The sequence below is a fragment of the Callorhinus ursinus genome, unplaced genomic scaffold (assembly GCF_003265705.2).
Source record: "Callorhinus ursinus isolate GAN/ISIS: 27379988/994484 unplaced genomic scaffold, GSC_fseal_2.0 scaffold6, whole genome shotgun sequence".
In the NCBI taxonomy this organism is placed as follows: domain Eukaryota; kingdom Metazoa; phylum Chordata; class Mammalia; order Carnivora; family Otariidae; genus Callorhinus; species Callorhinus ursinus.
This window is the reverse complement of record NW_027397068.1, coordinates 43,141,789-43,162,980: the sequence shown is the minus strand read 5'-3', so window position 1 is coordinate 43,162,980 and position 21,192 is coordinate 43,141,789. Positions and strand designations below refer to the sequence as shown.

The window sequence follows — 21,192 nt, the reverse complement described above, 5'->3', positions numbered from 1 at the left end:
TTAGATATCCTAAAAAGAATATGAATCTTAGCTTCCCTATCTTGTTTAAGGGACTGTCAGTGCCTTCCTCAAAAGGAAAGTTGTTCTTTTACTAGTCTTGTTTCACATGCCTTTAAAAGTTCAGAAGTAATTAAGGAAAAGAACAAATGAAGGGCAATAATACTTCTCACGCTCATCAGGATGTTCCTGGTGACTTGTAGCACGGGGATATACCTAAATCATTTTCAACAGAGTCTGGTGAGCCATTAGGTTGCCCCCTCCCATCCTAGCATTTTGATGTAGTCTCATAAACTGAGGAATTGAGAAGCAGTGAAGACTGTTTGAGGTCTTCGTCTTTAGGGCCTAGAAGACAGGATGCCTGGGATCAAAAAAACTGATGAGATGGTAAGATCCTTCATGGATATGAGGAAGTACATCAAGAGAGATGTTAAAAAGAGGAGGTCACTATTCAAAGAACAGCTAGAAGGATTAACAACAGAGAAACTGGCTCTAGGAACTAACAGGAGTTTTCATGAACTGACTGAGAGAATAAGAGGGTGGCTACTGGGAACAAAAAGGGGGTTTCCAAGGCAGCAATAAAGACATGAACACTGGACCTTGTTTAATTCTGGATAGTTCATCATCCTCTCACACAAGAAGAACCTCTAGCATCCAATAAATACCTGTTGAATTAATCCTCGGGAAAGAAGATCACACTGGATGCATAAATTCCTTTATTGAAAATATTGGGCTAGCACTGCATTACATATACTCAATATCCATAAATGAAGGGCCACACATTTCTGATTGGACAATACTGTTTTAAATAGAGAACACGGCATCTGGGTATGCTCTCACAAGTATAATATCATGGACTAAACTAGGTAGACATGAACTATATGCAAAATGACCATTTTGTTCATTAATAGCATATGGTTGCACATGGCATAAATGCTAAACTTGATCATCATGAGACCTTCCTGATCTCTCACACCAACACATCATTTAATGAGCAGGTTAAGGTTAAACTGTGAATATGTTGTTAATCAAGAGTTCTCAATAGGAGAACTTGGGTGAAAGCACACCCAGGCTACATATTTAAGATTTAACAGAATTCATTTAAACTTGCATGGAATGTGAATAAAATAGTTGCTGATCTGACAGGAGGCCACTTGGCAATTTGTTCTCTTTTATAAATATCCTAAAATAAGAGAATAAAGGAAATATTCTGCCAGCTTAAGGCTAACATTCTAAAGATGGTTTTATTTTTTTTAAATGCAGGTATATAAATGCTACTTGTTATTAATTTTTCCTTTCAGAGATCACTGGGGATATAATTTATGACAGACCACTTCTCAGCTTTGGCTGTTATTTGAAAACTTTTTCCGTTATCAGTCTTTGGCTTTCATACAAGTTTGGCAATCAGTAATATTGTTTAATTTTTAACAAGGCTTTATTATCATTTTTAACAAAGAGTATTTTATGATATGAAAATGGGTTGATGTTAAAAAATAGGTTTTACTTTTTTTATTCCAATTTTGGTATGAATGCACTTCTTTGCATTGCTTTTTCTCAAAAGAGTCTAGAAACCAATACAGTTGGGCTAATTTGACATTTTTCATTTGCTATAAAATATGCAGAAATTAAAACATTCAGTTTCTTTTAAAACAGAGGCCTGTTCATCAATTTAAGAACCTGGGGAAAATTATGCACAAAACACTATGAAAATAAAGTTTTTGTTATTAACACACATGATTTTGTAAGAAACAGAACATTTTCTTTTCAAAAGCAGGGTTTGTTCTAAGTCTGGATTCAGAAAGGTACCCATTTTTGTAAATACCAACTTATGATTGTGGGAAATGGCTTCTTCTTTACACAATTATGTTCAGAGTAAGTAAAAATGTTCCTTTTTTAATGACTAAATGGAAAGCTGGCCTACAATAGTCAAATCAATAAACATTGGTAATGAGTTTTTTTTAAATTTCAGAATTATGCATATATATATATATATATATATATATGCTGCTTAAGACCTATCACCCTAAACAATCAGGGCCAAAAAAAAAAAAAAATTCAATATAAAACTATATAAATCAAATGGGTTTGTTTCCAAAACATAGCACAAAATGTATACATTTATTTCAATTTGACACATTAAAAGAAAAAACTGCCAACAAATTTTAGACAATATACTAGAAATAATAAATAAGACAATTTTTAAAAAAAATCATATATTCCCTTTAAGTGCCGAGCACTTTCAATTTTTCTAAATGAGACTAAGCTTTTCCATGGCAAACAATATTATGCTGTACATTTTGGTAATGAAAATTATGTTGATAAATACACAAGGCATGTATGTATTTCCACAGTATTTTTTTTCACAGTTACCAAAAATAAAAATTGCATTCAACTCATACATCTATAAATATTCTGATTCCTCACTGTATAGATTTGAAGGAAATGGGAGTATAAAGTCCTTCAACACTCCGGACTTAACTCTTTCTTCCTTGTCTGCCCTCCACATGTCCCTTTCAGAATCCCTCTGCGGTGCGGCCATGCTCTGAGACGTTGGCGGAAAGGAAGCAGTATGGTGGGATGAGGCAGTCAGGGCCAGGGCTGTGTCTTCCAGGAAGCCAGCTTTAGGAGGGCTGATGGAACCTGACCTTTTTAATGTGGTATTTTAAGGCAGTCTGAGTGAGTTTCACTCAAATGTCCATACCTCGAGGTCCTGAACTATGAAGTCTTCCTTTTTGGAAAGGATATCGTTATTGAAAGTGCTGCAAGAGTTGCTCCGTCCATGGTATAAATCAGCATCTAGCCATAAACCAAATCGTCCCCTGAAAAGATCACAAATACAAAAAGGTACAAACACTTCAATCGCATGTGGCACACTTTCTGCCCTCCCTTGCCCCACCTTCTTTCCTTTATGCTACCAACAGACAAAACCCTAAACTGCGTGGAAAACAAAGCATACATTTCCTTTATTCCATTTAAATGACTCATCTTTCCCAAAAGACAAATGATAGTAGTCCCTCCTTTAGACACATAAGTAAACCATTTTATCTTTGACTCTTAGGGCTATGTGTTAGGCCACTGTCATAATTAAGCACATGGCCTAGCTAAAATCACCTGACACAAGGTTTTGGTTACCTGGGTCAAAATAAACTCTCACAGGTCAGGCAGTAAATTAATAACAAAAACCTTACCCTCCACCACCAAGTTCCAAAGAACTTATGTCTCCATTGATAAAGTATGAGTTTTCTCCACTCCACTTAAAGACCTTAGGGTAGAAACACAAGAGAGAGAACAGACATGTGAATCTGGAGAATCAGCGAAGAGGGAATTATTAGGGTAGTACCTGTGTGTGGAAGGAAACTACCCCTTGGTTGAGGAAGCTCCTGATTGCCAGACCTTTCCGATACCAGAACAAGATCTTCAAAGGGCAAGACCTCTCAAGCACATGTTGGCTCTGACCTGCTATCATGCCTCCCTTGATCCCAGAACACACAAAAAAGCAGTTTTCAAGGCCCAAGGAAGGACCCTCAAAGCAGTTTGTGTGCTGTAACCATGAAGGGCGGACCCAGGCTACAGTGAGTCCAGATGAGGTTATGGAACAGCTGCTGCTCCAAAGACAGTCCCCCACCTCCAACCCCACCCACACTCCTGACACCACAACACTGGGAAATCGGGTATTTCTCCCATTTAGGTACCTTGAAATTGGGGCTAAATGTGTACAGAAAAGTTTCGCCTGTGCCATAATAGTGGTCACTGAACTTGAAAGGATGAGTTGCATATGCTCCAAAAATCTGTCAAAAGAACATAGAAACATTATCTCTCTTTTTTTTTTTTTTTAAGATTTATTTATTTGACAGACAGCAAGAGAGGGAACACAAGCAGGGGGAGTGGGAGAGGGAGAAGGAGGCTTCCACTGAGCAGGGAGCCCGATGTGGGGCTCGATCCCAGGACCCTGGGATCATGACCTGAGCCGAAGGCAGACGTTTAACGACTGAGCCACGCAGGCGCCCAACATTATCTTCTTTTAAAGAATGGCCTCCCAAAGAATGGCTTTCTGAAATATTCTAACACAATCCTGTTCTGAGATATCATTAAACCTCTTTTAGCAAAGACCATTACTAAATTAGAGCTCTTAAATTAAAAAGACTACCAACAAACAGATAAATAAAAAAGCCCTAGTTCTAATTGGAACTCAAGTGATTCAGAGAACGTATTTGTCAAAGGCCAGCAATTGTTCCAATTTTAAGACACTTCTGAAGTCCACTATGGGGTCAAATTTCCTTTAGTGAATACAGATGACATACTGGGAACATTAAACAACAAGATGCATCTTGCACACAGAAGTGAGTGGTCGAAAGAACAAAATCTTGTGTCTTATGTGTTTTATAAGTGGAGTCACGGCCAGACATGTCCACAGAGAAAATAAATTTTTCTCTTTTGATTTATAAAAATGAGTTCTCAATATGCTTATTAACACTGTGTCCTTAACATGACTGATCTAATATCTCTTAGCTCGAAATGGCTTTTAAGAAAAAAAAAAAAATCCCATAGTACTATGGACTTTAAGGGTGATTTAGATGTATTTGAACCAATAATTTTTCTATTTTTTTCTCACTGTCCTTGGTTCCTATCTTTCTGCTCGGATCCTGATCAGTGCTTGCAAGGGTAAGAGATGGCAAGAGTGAACATATATATTTTGAAAACATCCCTAAGTGATTCTGATATACCTTCTATTTCGGAAACCCAGTGGAGAAACATTGCGTTAAATGGAGGTTATCTGAAAAATGTCATAACTTTTGAAAATTATTTTAATTGGGTTATAATCAATGTGGAATCTCTTCTTCACCAGTTACACTTAGTTCCTGGCAACTTGAAATACTAAAAATTAGGTAGGGTAGAAGTCTAGAAACTAATAATGTTCTTCATACTTCCTGCTACTAAGCCTTTCTCTAGAGCTGCTAAGAACAAACAAAAACAAAACAGTAACAAAAACATCAAAAATCCATTTTCCTTCTTTTGGTGATCTTTCAATAAAAAAAAAAAACACTGAGATGGGCATCTACTTTTAAAAGCATGTGCTTAAAATAGGACAAGAAGGGCAATGGCCATAGGTGGAAGAAAGTGGGTCCTTTTCTGAACAATGAATAGGAAAAGTCACCCTACGCTCACCCTCTCATGATTCTAAATATATTCTTTTTTTTTCCTAAATAAATTCTTTCTTAGCTAAAATTTTCTTAGCAATCATGGAAATCTACTTAAGGATTAGGGACTGGATGATAACTAAGAAATTACTGTTAATTTTGTTAGGTACATAGATAGCATTGTGGTTATGTAAGAAAATGTCCATTTTCTCTTTTCTATTCACTTATTTTGAAAGAAATTTGATAGATATGTATATAATGATATTGTTGGGTCTATACCATTAAAAATTTAATATATTTGCCAATAACAGAACAAAGGAATCCATGGGGAAAAAAAAGTTGAGACAACCAAAAGTGGTAAAAAAAAAAAAAAAGGTTAATATAACAAAACCTATAAATGTATATTTGCTCTCCTCTCTTCTCTCAGCTTCTTAGTAGAAAAAATTACATGAAGTAGTAATCTTTTTATTTTTAAAAATTTATTTATTTAAATTCAATTTAATTAAGATATAGCATAGTATTAGCTTCAGAGGTAGAATTTAATGATTCATCAGTTGCATATAATAACCAGTGCTCATTCCATCAAGTGCCCTCCTAAATGCACAATTTATCATTGGGTTTTTGATATACATCAGTGTAATATGTATAACAAAATTACCACAAAAATGGGAAAATGTAATTGAGCAATATCGAAGTAACATTTCTGTACCTCACTGGAATTAAGTTAGTATAAATCAGACTCTATCAATTGCCTGAATATTGATTGCTATTTTCCACAATGCCTTGTGGTATAAATTACTCCACAGTCTAATTTGACTGAAATTGGGCCCCTCTGCAGGGGTAGTTTCTTTGGCCAGTTCATGAAATTTATCCTAACTCCAGGAAGGCCCTCCTTTAGCTATCTCTTTTCCTGGTTCTCTCTCTGGTAAACTAGATGCTCCTCAGTTTAGCCTGTTGTCTTCATGCAGTTACCGGCCTCCTCTTAATTGTTTACCACCAAAATTTTCATCATTTTCTAGAGTACCCTTTGGCTTAAACTTCTTCATACTCTTCTAAATAAAGTCAGTTCCTTTGGGGACAGCTTCAGAACTCTATGTCCTTTTTAGGGTTTTTTTGTTGTTGTTGTTGTTGTTTATATATGCTGTGGACAGGGCCTAGGCCAGGGCAAGTTCAACCACTGAGTCTGACAGGGTAGGGGTTATGGTAGATAAGTACAGGATGGGGGAGCACGTACAAGGGGTCTGGTAGGAGCCACAGTGGACAAGTGGATGAGTGCATGGCTGTGTGCTATGTCTGGAGCAGCTGTGGTGGATGAGCACAGAGCTGGGGCCAGCCTAAGTGCCTGGTCTGGCAGGGTAGAGGCCAAGTTGGATGAGCACTGGGCTGGCCTGGTGGGGTGGGGCCACAGGGTAATATGGAGTGAGCCTGTGGCACTAGCAAGGGAAACTGAGAGCACCAAAAATGGCACCCACCAGCACCACGCTAGCAAGGAAGTAGCATTTAAAAGACAAAAAACAAAAAAAACTAGCACCCTCCAGTGTCTCTATTCCCAGAGAGATCTCCATCAGACCCCTGCCCCTCTGGTATACTCTCTAAAACTAGTCAACAAATCTCCCTCACCTGCAGCCCAGGTGCTTCTCAAGCTACTGCCTCTGTGTTGAGACTCAGCCCAAGTAAGTCTGTGTGTGAGCCCTTCAACAGTGGAATTTCCCTTTCCTACAGCCCTCATGCTCTCCCAGAAATTAGTTGTCAAAGACAGTTGTTTTGGGGGCTTGCCTTTCTGGCACAGGTCCCATAGGCTGGCGTGCCTAATGTGGGACCTGAACCCCTCACTTCTCAGAGAGGAGCTGCATGTTTTGTGATCTCTCTCTCGTGGGTCACTAGGGGGATGGAGTGGAGTCCTGTCAAGACCACTTTTCTGCCCCTCCTACCCATCTTGATGTGGCTTTTTTTCTTTTGTCTTTTTTTTTTTCCTGTCCTGTGTTATAGAAGATCCGTTTTGTTAGTCTTCAGGTCTTTTTCAGAGAGAACTGTTCTACCTCCGTAACCTTGGTGTGTCCACGGGAGGAGGTTAGCAGAGCTCTAGGTCTTAGGATCTGCCTCTTCTCTCAGAGCTGGGAGCCAGGGGCTCTGCTGTGGAGCTGGGGGCTAGATAGTGGCCCGCTTCCCTCAGAGGAACACTTATTTTATGAGCAGGGTGGCAGGTAGGGGAAGTTGCTGGTGGTCTTGACTTGCCTCACCTGGCATAGAACTTCTGCCCTAAGAGCTGTGGCAAGGGCTTTAGATACTCTTTTATGCTACCATGCCTAAGGTAGAGCACCTCCCCTAGGAATAGAGGTTAGGTAGAAGAAAATAATCCTCTACCTCTAAGCCGTCCTTACCTAGAATTTAGCCTCTGAAACACAGATCTTGGATAGGGGGTAAGAAGTGCTAGGGACCTGCCTGCCCCTCGAGGATATATCATAGCAATTGTGAGAGACTTGAAGTGACTGTTGTTTTTTATAATTTCTACCAGTTATGGTTGTTTCACTGATTATCGATTCTGCAGAGCTCCCTTTGCTGCCATTCTGCATGTATAATTCTTTTAAATTAGAGTTTTATATAATTTATTCCCAGATAAATTTACAGGTGTTGTTCTATCATGTTCTCAAACACAGCAAAGCCACATTCCTGCCTTGGGGGTAAATGGGTGTGGAGAGCAGAGTTAGTATTCAGGTGTTTTCAAACAACACAAGTGCCTCTAGGGCACCAGATCCAGTAAGACTACACCTCCTGATAAATAGTGTACGCTTCAGGTAGAGGCCTCATTTATATACCTGCTGATGGGAAGCTTGGTGAAACTGTGCTGCATCCTTGCTCTGTGCTGCCAGCACGTTCCCCAACAAACTTGGTATCTTTTGGTAAATTTGTGGGAGAACTAATCTATCTTATGGTGAGGGTTTGTGTGTGGCCTAAAACCATCTAGCCATAGCTCCTCTAAAACATAACATCCAACTTTTCAAACATTTCACTAAATCCCTACATAATTCCGTTTTAAACTGCTGTTATTATTATTTTAATTTTTAACTTGACCGTACCCACTTGCATGGTGATTAAATAAGATGTTATCCATCAAGAAATAATAATAGTAACAGTGAAAATAACTAAACGACTCCCCACAATTCTTTATCTATAATAACGCAGCAATAAAGTCCCAGGAAAGATCACAGTGGAGACAGACAATGCCTCCAGTACCCCCCCTTCTCTCTAATTTCTCCCAAGACAAATCATGATAACAAAGATCTATTTCCCTAAAATGAACGCAATTACATAGCTTCACAGCAAGCTCTCAATGCTTAATAGTGCCCCACATACGACAGGCACTCGTACATTTTCTGAACATATGAATGAATGAAAGGCTGTTGAACAAAACCTGCTTCAATGCCAGAAAGAGAAAAGAATAACATCTACATCTTAAAAATGTAAAGGAGTTTCTTCTTGATATAACACAGATAAACTGGAGTGAATAATAAATAGCAGACTTGAAAGATGTCTTCCTCTTGTGGAGCAAAAACCTGAGTGGGTAGTATATGAAAGAAAATTGCACAGATTCCACTCACACCCACGCTGACTGAGAGAAGTACTAGTGAGGGCACAAGGGGGTAATATCGAGAATTCACCACTGCCTCCATACAGTACAGGCGAAAGGGCAATGAGCAATGGTACAGAACATTCCTTGCTATTTCATAACAATTGGGTCCTTCAGGTACAACACACCACAGCCCTGACGGGCTCTCCATCTGAGCAACCATGCAGACAAGGTTTGTGGGCACTACTTCAGCTACCTGGAAAGAGTTCTGGTATGGCACTGGAACTTCTTTCTGCACTATCTCCCAATCCAGACTTGACTTTTGTCCAACTTTTCCAGCTTTAGGTTGCAGAATTTCATTATTGCTTCCTACTATATATACAGTGAGCACAGCAGAAAAAACTTCCCGTATGTGACTGTATTTGGAAATCCACTCCATTTTCTTCTAGAGATGCATTCGGAAGTATGTAGGGGTGAAATGACATAGTAATTGGGATTTACTTCAAAATACTCCAGCAAAGAAAAACCAACAAAGAAAGACTGATGGAGCGTATGTGGCAAAATCCTGCTAACTGTACAATCTGGATGATGGGGAGTTCTTATACTGGTCTCTCTACGATTGTGTAAGTTTGAAAATCTTCATCAAAAAAATGTTTTCTGTGAGCGGAACAAGCCTCACCTGATTATCCATATCTTTGACGACCAACAGGACAGGGCTGTCTAAGGACGCTGACTTCCGATAGAGAGTTTTCAAACTGGTCCCATGCTCTAATGTGCTATAGGCGAGTCTCCACGGATACCCCTGTACCCTTGCTGGAAGGCGTCGGGCCAGCTGCAAATCCAAAGATGGAGATGTAGACATACAGTTCGCCCACGGATCTGATAAGCTTGTAGCACAAAGCAAGTACCTGAGGCTCAAACTCAAAAAGCATACCCACACGTTGCTTCCTTTTACTCTGACAAATATTTGTAACTATAAACCAGGAAACAGAAGGAAAAAGATCACTGCTTTGATGGTGCTGTCTTGGCAGGGATGCCACCAAGAGTATACATTCCCTCTCAGGGACTTGAATGAGGGGTCACTAGGCAACTATACATTTGAAGATACATCACCTAGCTTGCTATGAATTAGACACTTCAACCTGCCCTTCACCAAATAGTTCATGGTTCTCCAGTTCGTTCTAAATGCTCATACACCCAGAGCTGCTACTGACGACTAACTGCAGCTTCCCACAGAAGTGAGAAGAAGAAAACGCAGGTGTTTTATGCTAGTCGTCAAATGTAGTCTGTATTCATCTTGCTGCATCTTTCACCTACATTAACAGTTAGCTTAAATTTGGCTGCCATAAATACCAATAATGCATGTCTGTTCAAAAATACTAACAAAGGAGGCTATGAAGTACTGAAGTCTTCAGAATGCTTAATATCAGTGGTAGTATCAGCATGAACCCCATTTCTGTAACTGCTTGGTCAAGTCTCTTGGCGTTCCTGGGCCTTTACAGACTCATTTGCAAATTGAGGGAGTTGAACTTGATTCTTTTAAGGTCTCTGAAATTCAGGTTTCTAAGTTGACTTATGGGAGAAATGCAAGATTCCTTACTCAAGTTCAAATATAGCAAACCATAGTTTTTCATAAAATTGAAGTAACAGATTTTCAGAAAATATAAAGTGAACAAAGGAAATCACAGACAAAGGAAAATTACTTGGGGTTGGCAGTTTTCATAAAGCTAGTAAAGTATATTTCCTATATAACTTTTATTTAGCCCAATAAGTTAAAACTATTGGAACTCTGTAATAATCACTAGGATAAATTTGGATCCTTTTTTAAGTGTTAGGAATATGCATGAAGACTATGGTAGGACAATTTAAAAATTGTGTTGAAGACAAGAAAGGCTTTTCATTCAGACTTAGGAGATGGATATAGTTTCCGGCCAAGTCCCCAAACTCCCGAGAAGGTGACAGGGAGTGCTAATGTAACCTCAGAAGAGGAGAAAGGACACTGGTGTTGGTTAGGCTGCTGGTGTTCTTCTTTTAAAACTTGGCTCTTCCTTCACCCCGTGAGAAGAGCAAATGCAGGGATGGGAAATGCTTCTTTGAGGCCTGGAAGACCCCCGTCCTACGTCCCCAGGGAGAGCCCACCTGCTCTATGTGCATGTTCTCCAGGAGTGCACTGTGGGGCTGCAGGATTGGCAGGGCCAACTCATCATCATCTTCATAGTAACTGCAGGTGCTCTTCCTGCGCTTTGCCTCCTCAACCGTGATGATCTGAAATGGAGAAGAGAAGCCCCCCAAACCTGATATAGTTGCTTTTCCTTCGCCTACTAAAAACGACCTCAGGTACACAATTGCCTGAAACAGCTGGAGTTTTAGCAGTAGGACAAAAATTGAACCAGAACTCTGGGAAAAGGGCTAATTTCAGCTACAATTTTGAACAAACGTGGAATTTAACACAGTACAACCGAGACACTTAATATGTGCAAATTAAAGTCACAGGTTTTCCTCTTCTGTGGCTGAGGGCTCACTGAGTGTGAATTATTATGCATAACTCCACAGGTGACTTATACCCTTGAAATGCCCTATATTATTCTCTTTTAGCCTACATCTAAGTTTGAATTGTTAACGGACTCATCAGCAATCATTCTGTAAGTCTTCTATAAATAGGGAAATTGGGAAGATAAGGATAGTTTGTTTAATCAAGACTCCTCTGATGTATTCTCTCAAGGCTATGGCACAAAGCAACAAACCCTGATAGAACTAACAAATGGTAACATCCACCAGAAGCACCAATACAAAGAAATACAAAGCTTTAGGCTAAATTACAATTAGGTTACATTTCTTTTTGTACAATCAGAAACCATCAAAATAACCTTTCAAAACTGAGAAACAGGATTTTGTACACATTTATTATTTCATTGTTAACTACGCTTATGAACCAAAGTCAATTTCAACTTAAAAATCTATTTTTTGTCCCTCCTAACGTCTGGATAAATCACTAAATGATTCTGAAATTGAATGATATAGTAACTAATTCAGCAAAATACCTCGGTACTAGTATCAGTGACGTTTGCATTATAGAGAAAAAGCATTCACGTTACATCTAGTGAAAGTTGCCAGATGACACACCACTCAATTTCCAATAGGCACAGTGACAGATATAAAGTACCTGCCACCATCTGAGCCAGATTTATAGGTAAGGAAATTAACTACTAAATTGTATTATCTTCTCATGGGGGCTTTACCGAAAACCCTGGCAAAGAATCACAAATGCAGGGGCGCCTGGGTGGCTCAGTCGGTTGAGCAACTGCCTTTGGCTCAGGTCATGATCCCGGAGTCCTGGGATCGAGTCCCGCATCGGGCTCCCTGCTTGGCGGGGAGTCTGCTTCTCCCTCTGACCCTCCCCCCTCTCATGTGCTCTCTCTCTCTCACATTCTCTCTCTCAAATAAATAAATATTAAAAAAAAAAGAATCACAAATGCAGCATTTTAAATGTATAAATTAAGCACATGTTTTTAGTGAACTCTACATTTAACAGAGGTACAAATAGGGCTGTGGAATGAAAAACTAAAATATGGATTTTTACTCCAAAGAGAAGGGACAAACCACATCATATCCATCTCCCAAACAAATAAAATACCTGCTTCGATTGAAATGTCAGCACATCCTTTCTAATTAGAAGGCATTTTGAAACATAGCGAGTGGCGGATCTCTGAGGATTCACCGGCACCTTATTAGCTCTCAGGGACTCCAACATACCTTCACAAAAGGCTCTTGGTCCGGTCTGGCACAATAGAAAATCTGAATGTCCAAGGGCAACCTTCGGATTCGCATCCTGATGGGAGGGAGAACTGTCTGCTTGCTCTCTAATGAGAAACAGCGTTTTCCTCTGCCGTCACACACTGTTGCTTCCAGCCACACTGAGCTACAACTGTTCTTGCTGTATCTAGTTTCCTGAATAATTGAGTTTCTGTTTCCCTTAGGAGAGGGTTCAACATTTCTACAGGAACACACCCAAATTAGGATTTAGAGCAAACACACACTTCCTGTCAGGCAGAGCTGTGAGGCTGTAAAATGACACTTTCACCTTTGAAACGGTAGTTTCCTAACTGCAACAAAACTCCATTGGTTTGGGGTTTGTTTTTTTTTTTTTCCTTTATCTTCTTATACTTTCCTTCCTAATTGTCCTCTGGCTAACTAGCTCTTCTAGCCCTGCCTTTCCAGAGTTTTTTTCAGCACCTTCTCTAAAGCTAAATTTCCATTTTAAACTTTATGGATGTTGCCGGACATAGGTTTGAATCTCGAAGGAAGGATGAAAGGAGACTTTACCCAAGGTAGGTTCATTATACTTAGGCCAATGGCATTTTACTTCAATACCACATCATGTTTGTTAGATATGAAGAACTTAAAAGAATGGGAGAACATCTGGTTTATATGAGGCTGAGAAAAATGTTACTTTAGATTCAGTTTTTCAAAATAGCTGGCAAAGGAACATTTACCCTTAATGACTAATAAGCATGATGAGCCCACCTCTACTTCCCAGATCAGATGGCACGAGGGGTTGGAAAAAAATGTAGATTACCATTGGATCAATTTTCAATGATCTTTCTGTGACTCTTCCACATCTAAAATGGTCTTAGGTACTGCTGAGGGGGGTCAGAGTGCTATTGCATAGCTCATCCTGAGGGTTGGTTCTAATGAGAACTCTGGCAGATACTTAGTGACCAGACCCAGGTCAGTTAGAACTTATTTTCAGTGCAAGAAGCAAGACACAATCTGGGGCAGAATCACTTGGATTTTGTGCCAGTGAGACAGCATTCTCTCTTCAGTACCTGACACTTCACAACAGCTTGCATTTACTGATTGCCTTCTCTGTGATGGCAAGAACCAGTTACTCTGCCAGACTTGGGGACACAAAGCAGTCCTTAGTCTCAAGTGGGTGAGGAGACAGCAGAGAGACATTTATTTTTATTTTTATTTTTTTAAGATTTATTTATCTTAGAGAACATGATTGGGAGGGGCAGAGAAAGGGGGAAAGCCCCAAGCAGACTCCGTGCTGAGTGTGGGGCTCAATCTCACAACCCCAAGATCACAATGTGAGCTGAAACCAACACTCTGATGCCTAACCAACTGTACCACCCCAGGTGTCCTAGAGACATTTATAAATAAATGAATGCCACTCCACGTAATAGAAATGTTAGTAGTAGCAGCTCAAAGGTGGGTGGGGCTACCCAGTGAGTTTTCGGAGATGGCTTATATATGGAGGTGATGGGGCTTCAGTTTGAGAGCAGAAGGTGGAGTGTGGGGAGTTGTCCAAGTGGAGGGTACAGGAGGAAAACAGAGCTGTGTTCTAAGTTCACTATGGCTTGAGAACAGAAAACAAGAGAAGTCGAGATGAAGCTGGGGAGGGACAGAAGTGGAGAAAATAAAGAATAGTAATGCCATTAAGAATTAATGCCATTCTAGAGGCCACTTTTTCTAAAACCTGGCTATTCTTCAAAATCATCTAGGAGCTTTTAAAAACACAGATTCTGACATTCCTCTCCCAGACCTACTGAATTAATGTCTTTAGTGGTAAAGGTCTAGGATTCAGTTAAAAAAAAAAAAAATTTCACCAAGTGGTGGTTCCGGTAATGATAGCTGTAGGCAATGGGGAGCCACTGAGTGTTAAGCATGGGAGTATATGTTCACATGTGTTATTTAAGCAAGTAAAATAGCACAGAACATATATGAGAGCTTTAAATATGGTGAAGGAAACATCAGAAATCATTAAACAGTGCTGGAAAAAATTGACTATTAAAAGTACTACCATGTATCAATAAATCAACTGCAGATTGAGTGGAGGTTAGACTGATACTACAGGGCCACCCATACCTAAAAACACTACAGGGGAAAAAAATACATAAACAAAAAACACAAGTAAAATTAAAAGACAAATAGCCATCTAGAAAAAAATTGGTCAAAAATACAGGATGGGCACCTGGGTGGCTGTCAGTTAAGCGACTGACTCTTGATTTTGGCTCAGGGTCACGAGATGGAGTCCCGTGTCAGGCTCCATGCTCAGCACAGAGTCTGCTTGTCCCTCTCCCTCCCCCTGCTTGTTCTCTTTCTCTCTCTCCCTCAAATAAATGGATAAAATCTTCTAAAAATACAGGAAACAAAAATCAGTAAAACAAAAATTAGTATCTTTTAATCATAATGCAGTGTGATGAAACTATTTACATACATACATATATATATTTTTTCATTTATTCTATCCTCAGCCAAGGAAATAAAAATTAAAATATATTGTTTCTCAGCTTCCAAATTAGCAAAATTTTTTGGAAAGGAATAATAGTAGTAATACTTTCTGCTGGCATAAACACAGGAAGAGGGGTATTCCTCATATTGCTGGCAAGCTAAGTTGTCATATATAAAAAACAGGAGCCTTAAAAAAGTTAATACCCTTATATCAACCAATGCCACTTCTAGGAAACTAAGAGAATAGTAAGAGTTGCAGATTATCTCATCCTTGTGAAAAACTTGAACCAACACAATGATTCCTAAAAATGAGAAAATGTTAAATAAATTATAAATGAGATTTTTAAATATTATGCAACCCATTAAAATGAGGCTTAAAAATCTTTAAGATGATCCAATTCTCACAAGATGTTAGGTGAGAAAAGCCAGATACAAACCTATACATAAAGCATGAATGCATTTTACAAACATAAAAAGCAAGACTCCCTACCCCTCTCCCCCGAGATAACATCCTAAAATAAAAGAGAAAAAAAGGAATTGAATAAAATGTACAAAAGTGTTAAGTGTGGTCACATATTATTTTTAAACGTTATGCATTGTACTTTTCTGTAGGTTCCAAATTTCCTACAATAAGCAGGTGTTCCTTAGGTAAAATTAGGAAATAAAGCTTATTTAAAAAGACTATGTATGGGAGAATGGCCTGGTGGTTGGGTTGGGACTGGAGGTGCCCTTGGAAGTCCAAGTGAAGGGTGAAGACAGGCTGACTGGGGCAGGCTTGGTGGAGGGAAGTAGAGGTCCCTGCACCATGTAAAATCACAATCAATAAGACTCTGACTAGATATGATTAAGGAAAAGAAGCTAGGATGATATCTAGGTTTCTAGCTTGGCACACTACTAATTAAGATGGGAATATGTGAGAAGAAGCAAGTTTGGGGGCAAGATTCTTTTTTTTTTGGATATGCTGAGGATCAGACACCTGCTAGCTTCGGGGGGAGTGAAGGTGCCCTTCCCCACCCATAAAGGAGGAGCAGTGCCATTACAGTGGCTTGGCTTTAGGGTAATGCTATCATGCGAGCCTGCTCCTGCATGGGAGGGATCGTGGCCGGCATTCTTCTACTCACTGCACTTTTGGATTCTCTGCCATATGGCAAAAAAACAGAGATAAGGTGGTCTGACCAGTCCAGCCACCTGTCTCTCCAGTTATCCACAAGCCCGAGGAGCTTGGAATAGGCCAACTAATTTCTTCCTCCTTCTCTATCCCTTCTTTTTTTCTTCCTCTTCCACTACAAATCTAGAGAGTACTCTCTAGAGGAATTTGCCCTCTCTTTCATTCTCCTCTGTGGCTCAGTCTGAGAAGGCCTAGGGCCGACTGCCTAGGCCCACACCAGATCATCAAGCAGACCTTTCTCTCCCTGCTGCATACCTCTGTAGCTCCTTTTCCCCTGGTGCTGCTAAGCGTGGCCTCCCCCTGCCCCGGGGTTGTCAAGAGCTGAGATTCAAGGATGGGATTAGTGGAGAGAGGCAGAATAGCCCTTAAAGGGGGCTGCTTTGGCTCAAGATATTCAGGCCTCATCAGGCAAGGATTAAGTCCCCCAGGCAGTGTAACCCTTCTCTCTGGAACTCCATATTGGAGCAAGAGACCACAGTCTCAGTAAGAAAATGTACATTTCCTGGCTTTGCTTCATCTGTGGGGGCCTCTTGAGGAGAGCTGATGAGGTAAGGACAGGACTTGCTATTCCTGGGTGCCTTGGCCAGAATACCTGTATCCCACCACCTCTGCCTCATGGATACTTCCAGCAGTGCCCGTGGGGCAGCTATGAGCTCTAGAGTAGCAGCTGGGGGGAGGAGGTATGTGGTGGGGGCGGGGGGGGGGGGCGGTTAGCAGCACAAGCCACAAGAGTGGGTGAGCTCATCCAAGGAAGATGTAACAGATAAGAAGAGGGCCAAGGACAAACTCCTAGGGAACAGCATGAGAAAAGGAACGAGTGAAGTTGACTCAGACAGACTGGCCAGAGACAGGAGCAAAAACCAGAAAAAAAAAACAGAATTGATAGAAAAAGCCAAGGGGGGAAGAGCCTGATAGGCTTAAATATCTTCAAACAGTGGTTTCAAACAAGAAGCTTTGGAACTGGGGGGAGACATGTAAACAAGTAAACTGCTGGGCAGTACACGAGGGAGCTGTGAACAATGAGCCGTGGGAGGGCAGGAGGGCGAACGGACTGAGGACGCCACAGCAGTGACAAATGAGCGGGTCCTTGAAGGGTGGCAGGAGTTTGCCATAGAAAGCTGTGTGTGTGCCCGCCGTACATTCAGGCCACGAGGGAGTGACAAACAAGGTAGAGTGAGTCCAAGCACACATATAAAAGGACCGGGTATTCCAGAAAGGATCAGACGTCAGGGGCAGGCTTATTACCCTTGCTCATCCCAAACTGGCAAGGTTCCAGCCTTGGAAGGATCCCACTGCCCACTTGAATCTAAAACCAGGCCGGGAGTGCTGGAGGAAATCACCCCTCACCAAAGCCTGGGGCCACTAGAAAAATCCAGTGGCCCTCAAAACCAGACAGCCAGCCCACGACAGTCTTCAGTTAAGAGTTTTTCCTAGCCTCCGTAACTGCTATTTCCTACCTTCTCCATATTCCTCTAACTCCTCCTTCACTTCAGGAGATGCCCCTCCTTCCACTGCAAAGAAACCCCTGGATGAAAAATGCCACAATTTACCACCACTGAAGCTGCATTTTATTTGCACACACTCTCTTCTTTTCTACTACCCAGCCACCTAAGACCAGTCCTATCCCTACCCCCACATTTCCTGCCGATGCTCAGAGGTTTGCTCTCCCTATCATTCCCTTCCTCATGCCCTTATCTTCTGTACCTTCTACTCTGGCGTTCCTGCTGACCTCATCCAAAAGGTTAAAGTCTCTCTCATGAGAGGAAAAGCATTCTCCACCTCACTTCTTCCAGCTCACCATCTCATTTCTACTCTCCAGAACCAAATCTGAGTTGTTTGCCCACCTCTGTTAGTTCCACTTGCTTACCTCCCGCTCATTCTTTGAACCTCTGGAATCTAAATTTTGAACTTACCACTTTAATGAAACTGCTTCTGTCAAAGTCACCAACTACCACCTCGGCTTTAAATCCAGAAAACATACCTCAGTTCTTCTGACTCCTCTGCAACATTAAAGTCATTCTGACCATTACCCCCCTCTTGAAACATTCTCTTCCCTTGGCTTCTAAGACATGACTCTACTTGTGTTCTACCTCCTTCCCTGGCTGTTCCTTCTCACTCACCTTTGTGGTCTCTCCTGCCTTTGGCCCCTTTAATGCAGGTGTCCTTAAGTGTTCTGTTCTGAGCCCCATTCCCTTCCCACTGTACATACTCTCCTATGATGACCTCATCTACATTCATAACTTCAACTTTGCTGATGATTTCCAAAAGTGTATCTTCAGATCTTTCTCCTAAGTTTTAGTCTCAGCTGTCTCTTGGACATTCCACAAACACCTCACGTTTAGATTAAAACCAGAATGCGGAGCATTTTCTACTAAATCTAATACTCTTGCTATGCTCCTATCTCAGTGAAGGGCAGGTACCACTACCCTCCAGTTCCCACTCTGAAATCCAAGAAATCAATCTTGACATGTTCCTTACTTTCCACATATAATAATTACTCACAAAATCCTGTATATTCCACCTTCTAATTATCTTTCAAAAGCACTCAATTTTCTCCTTCCCCACTGCCACTCTCTCAGCAACCATTATCTCTCAACACTGATGACCAAAAGCGCCTCCTAATGGGTCTTTGAGACTCAAGTGTTGTCCAACTCCAATCCTTGAACATCTGCCAGCAAGAAAGAACTGTCTGAGATGCATATGCGTGTATACTTCTCCAGACTCAAAACAGTTCAATGCCTTCCCACTGCCTTTAGGAAGATACATATGGCTCATAGGTCCTTTGTGATGTATCCCTGCTTCCTTTCCCTGCTTCGTTTCTTGCCCCTCCTTCAGCTTTGCGCCCTATGGTCCAGCCACATTGAACTTCTGTTAGTCTATCAAATGCCCCACACTCTGTTTCTCCCCTGGGTCAGTCCTCTGCACAGACTTTCCTCTGGCCAGAACATGTCCCATGTCCCATTCCACCCCAATTGCCCGAACTACCCCCTCTGATCTTCGTTCAGATCACTCCTTCTGGGCGGCTCTCCCTGATCAGGGGCCTGGCTCCATGCTCCTATAGCACTTGGCACTTCACCTACAATGGCAATTATCTCAATTAGACTGTAATGATTCATCCATACTAAATTCTGCTTATCTCATCCATTGTGCCCCTGACATGGGAAAGGCTTGGTAAGTGCTCAAAAATATTATGAAGGGCTTTTCAGGCCACATTAAGGAGCTTGAACTTCATCCTGTACATAAAGGGGACCCATTAGCAGTTTTTAAAAGGAAAAGCGAAATGACCTGGCAGTGCGTTATTTGTCTGACACATATAATTAGCTCAGACAGAGGAATGAAGTTATTTTCCCCGATAACTTCAAAAGTGCACAGGAAATCTAATTTCTTGCCAGCCAAGAAGTTCTTGGTATCTGGACCCAAGAAGATTTTAATTACATATTGTAACTTAAGGACCATGACAGTCTAGCCCCTCTTAAGTGCTCACCTCCCAGCTCTTGGTGGTCGGCTCACTGAAGAAGTTGTCAATCATATTCAGTTCTTCCTTTTCCACCACCACAAAGCCTTGCTCTTTGGCATCTTTCCCATAGACGTCAGGAGACCACTGAACAAAGAACGTGTACAAGTGATCCACCCTGAAAAACACGTTTGTCATAGGAGTTAACACCAAATCCACTTTCCTGGCAGGCACAAGTAGGGACTTGAGTACTTACAACCATCTTTTCCCAGCTTGGCAAATCCATCTTACTAATTTCCCACCGTGAAGATGGTCTCTACCAGTGCATTCCAAACTTGGAAAATAAGTCAAAAAGTGAAAACAGAAGTCCACAGACACTGAGAACCTGTCTTTCAGTCTGCGAGAAAGATCAATAGATGGGACATAACACTGAAAACCACAATGAAGTATTTACACCAAATATATACTCCTCATTGGGTCTTCATTTATTGAGCACTTGTATTCAATGGGGAAAAAAATTGATGTGATCCTTTAGTTGGACAAGATAAACAATACTTCAATGGGGTTTTATGTAGTTGAAGCAGTGTTACAATTTCAACAGAACACCTTTAATAACTACAAAGTAAATAATACTAGTTGTTGTTTCAATATTAGGAAGAGACCTAATCTCATTGATATGGGAATGTGGTTTGCTTCCTGTTTCTCTGTTCTCTCATACGTATTTAACATCTAAAGGTACTGTAGCATCTCTCTGGACTTAATCAATAGAGAGATGGCTAATTTCCAAGATTATTGCTCATTTTAAAAAGTTATAATTAGATAAAAATATTATAACAATGTTGCTATAGCTTGAATGTTTGTACCCCCCCAAATTCATATGTTGAAACCTCACCCCAAATGTGATGGTATTTCAACTAAGGACCTTTGGGAAGTGCTTACGTCATGAACCCTCATTATTGGGATTAGTGCCCATATAAAAGAATCCCTTTTCACCATGTGACACAGTAAAAGGACAGTCATCTCTGAACAAGGAAGTGGGCCTTTGCCAGACAAATCTGCCAGCACCTTGATCTTAGACTTCCCAGCCTTTAGAACTGTGAGGAATACATCTCTGTTGTTTATAAGCAAGCCACTCAGTCTATGGTATTCTGGTATAGCAGCCCGAATGGATGAAGACAAATATTAACAGAACTAAAACAAAAAAGAAATGTCCCCCACAATTCTGAAATCCCAATGGATCAAAAGGTTTTTAGGTTTCTATATTCCTATCTGTTCTTGTCCATATGTATACAATTTTCATTGTCATCAGGGCCAAGATATAATCGTTTGTGATATGTACCATTAAATTATGCACATCTGCCATGTTGCTAGTCTTTGCACTGATTCTTAATGGCTAATTTCATGAAAGTAATAGTCATGAATAGGCTGGATTCCTGTGTCCTCAGGATATTTAGCTTGTTCCCATTTCTTCAATTGTACAAATGTTACAGTGAACATCCTCAGGGTCTATGCCTTTCACCATCTTTTGAATTATTTCCTTGAGATTAGTTCCCAGAAAAGGAATTACTGGGCCAAAGGGCATGATTTTATAGCTTGTGATTCATCCTGCCAGGTTGCTTTTGAAAGGCTAACT

At 40.7% G+C, this 21,192-nt stretch overlaps 1 protein-coding gene across 11 annotated transcripts in view; it reads right to left on the bottom strand.

Moving 5' to 3' along the window:
• Positions 1-695: 695 nt before the first annotated feature.
• NCOA7 (nuclear receptor coactivator 7) overlaps positions 696-21,192 on the bottom strand; it is a 157,612-nt gene continuing 137,115 nt past the window's right edge. For 10 of the 11 annotated variants that reach the window (XM_073893874.1, XM_073893881.1, XM_073893875.1 and 7 more), the window contains 6 exons: positions 19,590-19,737; positions 10,843-10,968; positions 9,383-9,535; positions 3,690-3,785; positions 3,186-3,259; positions 696-2,816 (listed from right to left, as the gene is read on the bottom strand). In XM_073893874.1, the coding sequence (XP_073749975.1) occupies positions 2,681-2,816; positions 3,186-3,259; positions 3,690-3,785; positions 9,383-9,535; positions 10,843-10,968; positions 19,590-19,737 (733 nt within the window). In that variant the 3' untranslated portion in view covers positions 696-2,680. Of the gene's footprint in view, positions 2,817-3,185; positions 3,260-3,689; positions 3,786-9,382; positions 9,536-10,842; positions 10,969-12,456; positions 13,234-19,589; positions 19,738-21,192 lie in introns of those variants that run through there. The other variant, XM_025865239.2, reaches the window with a different exon arrangement.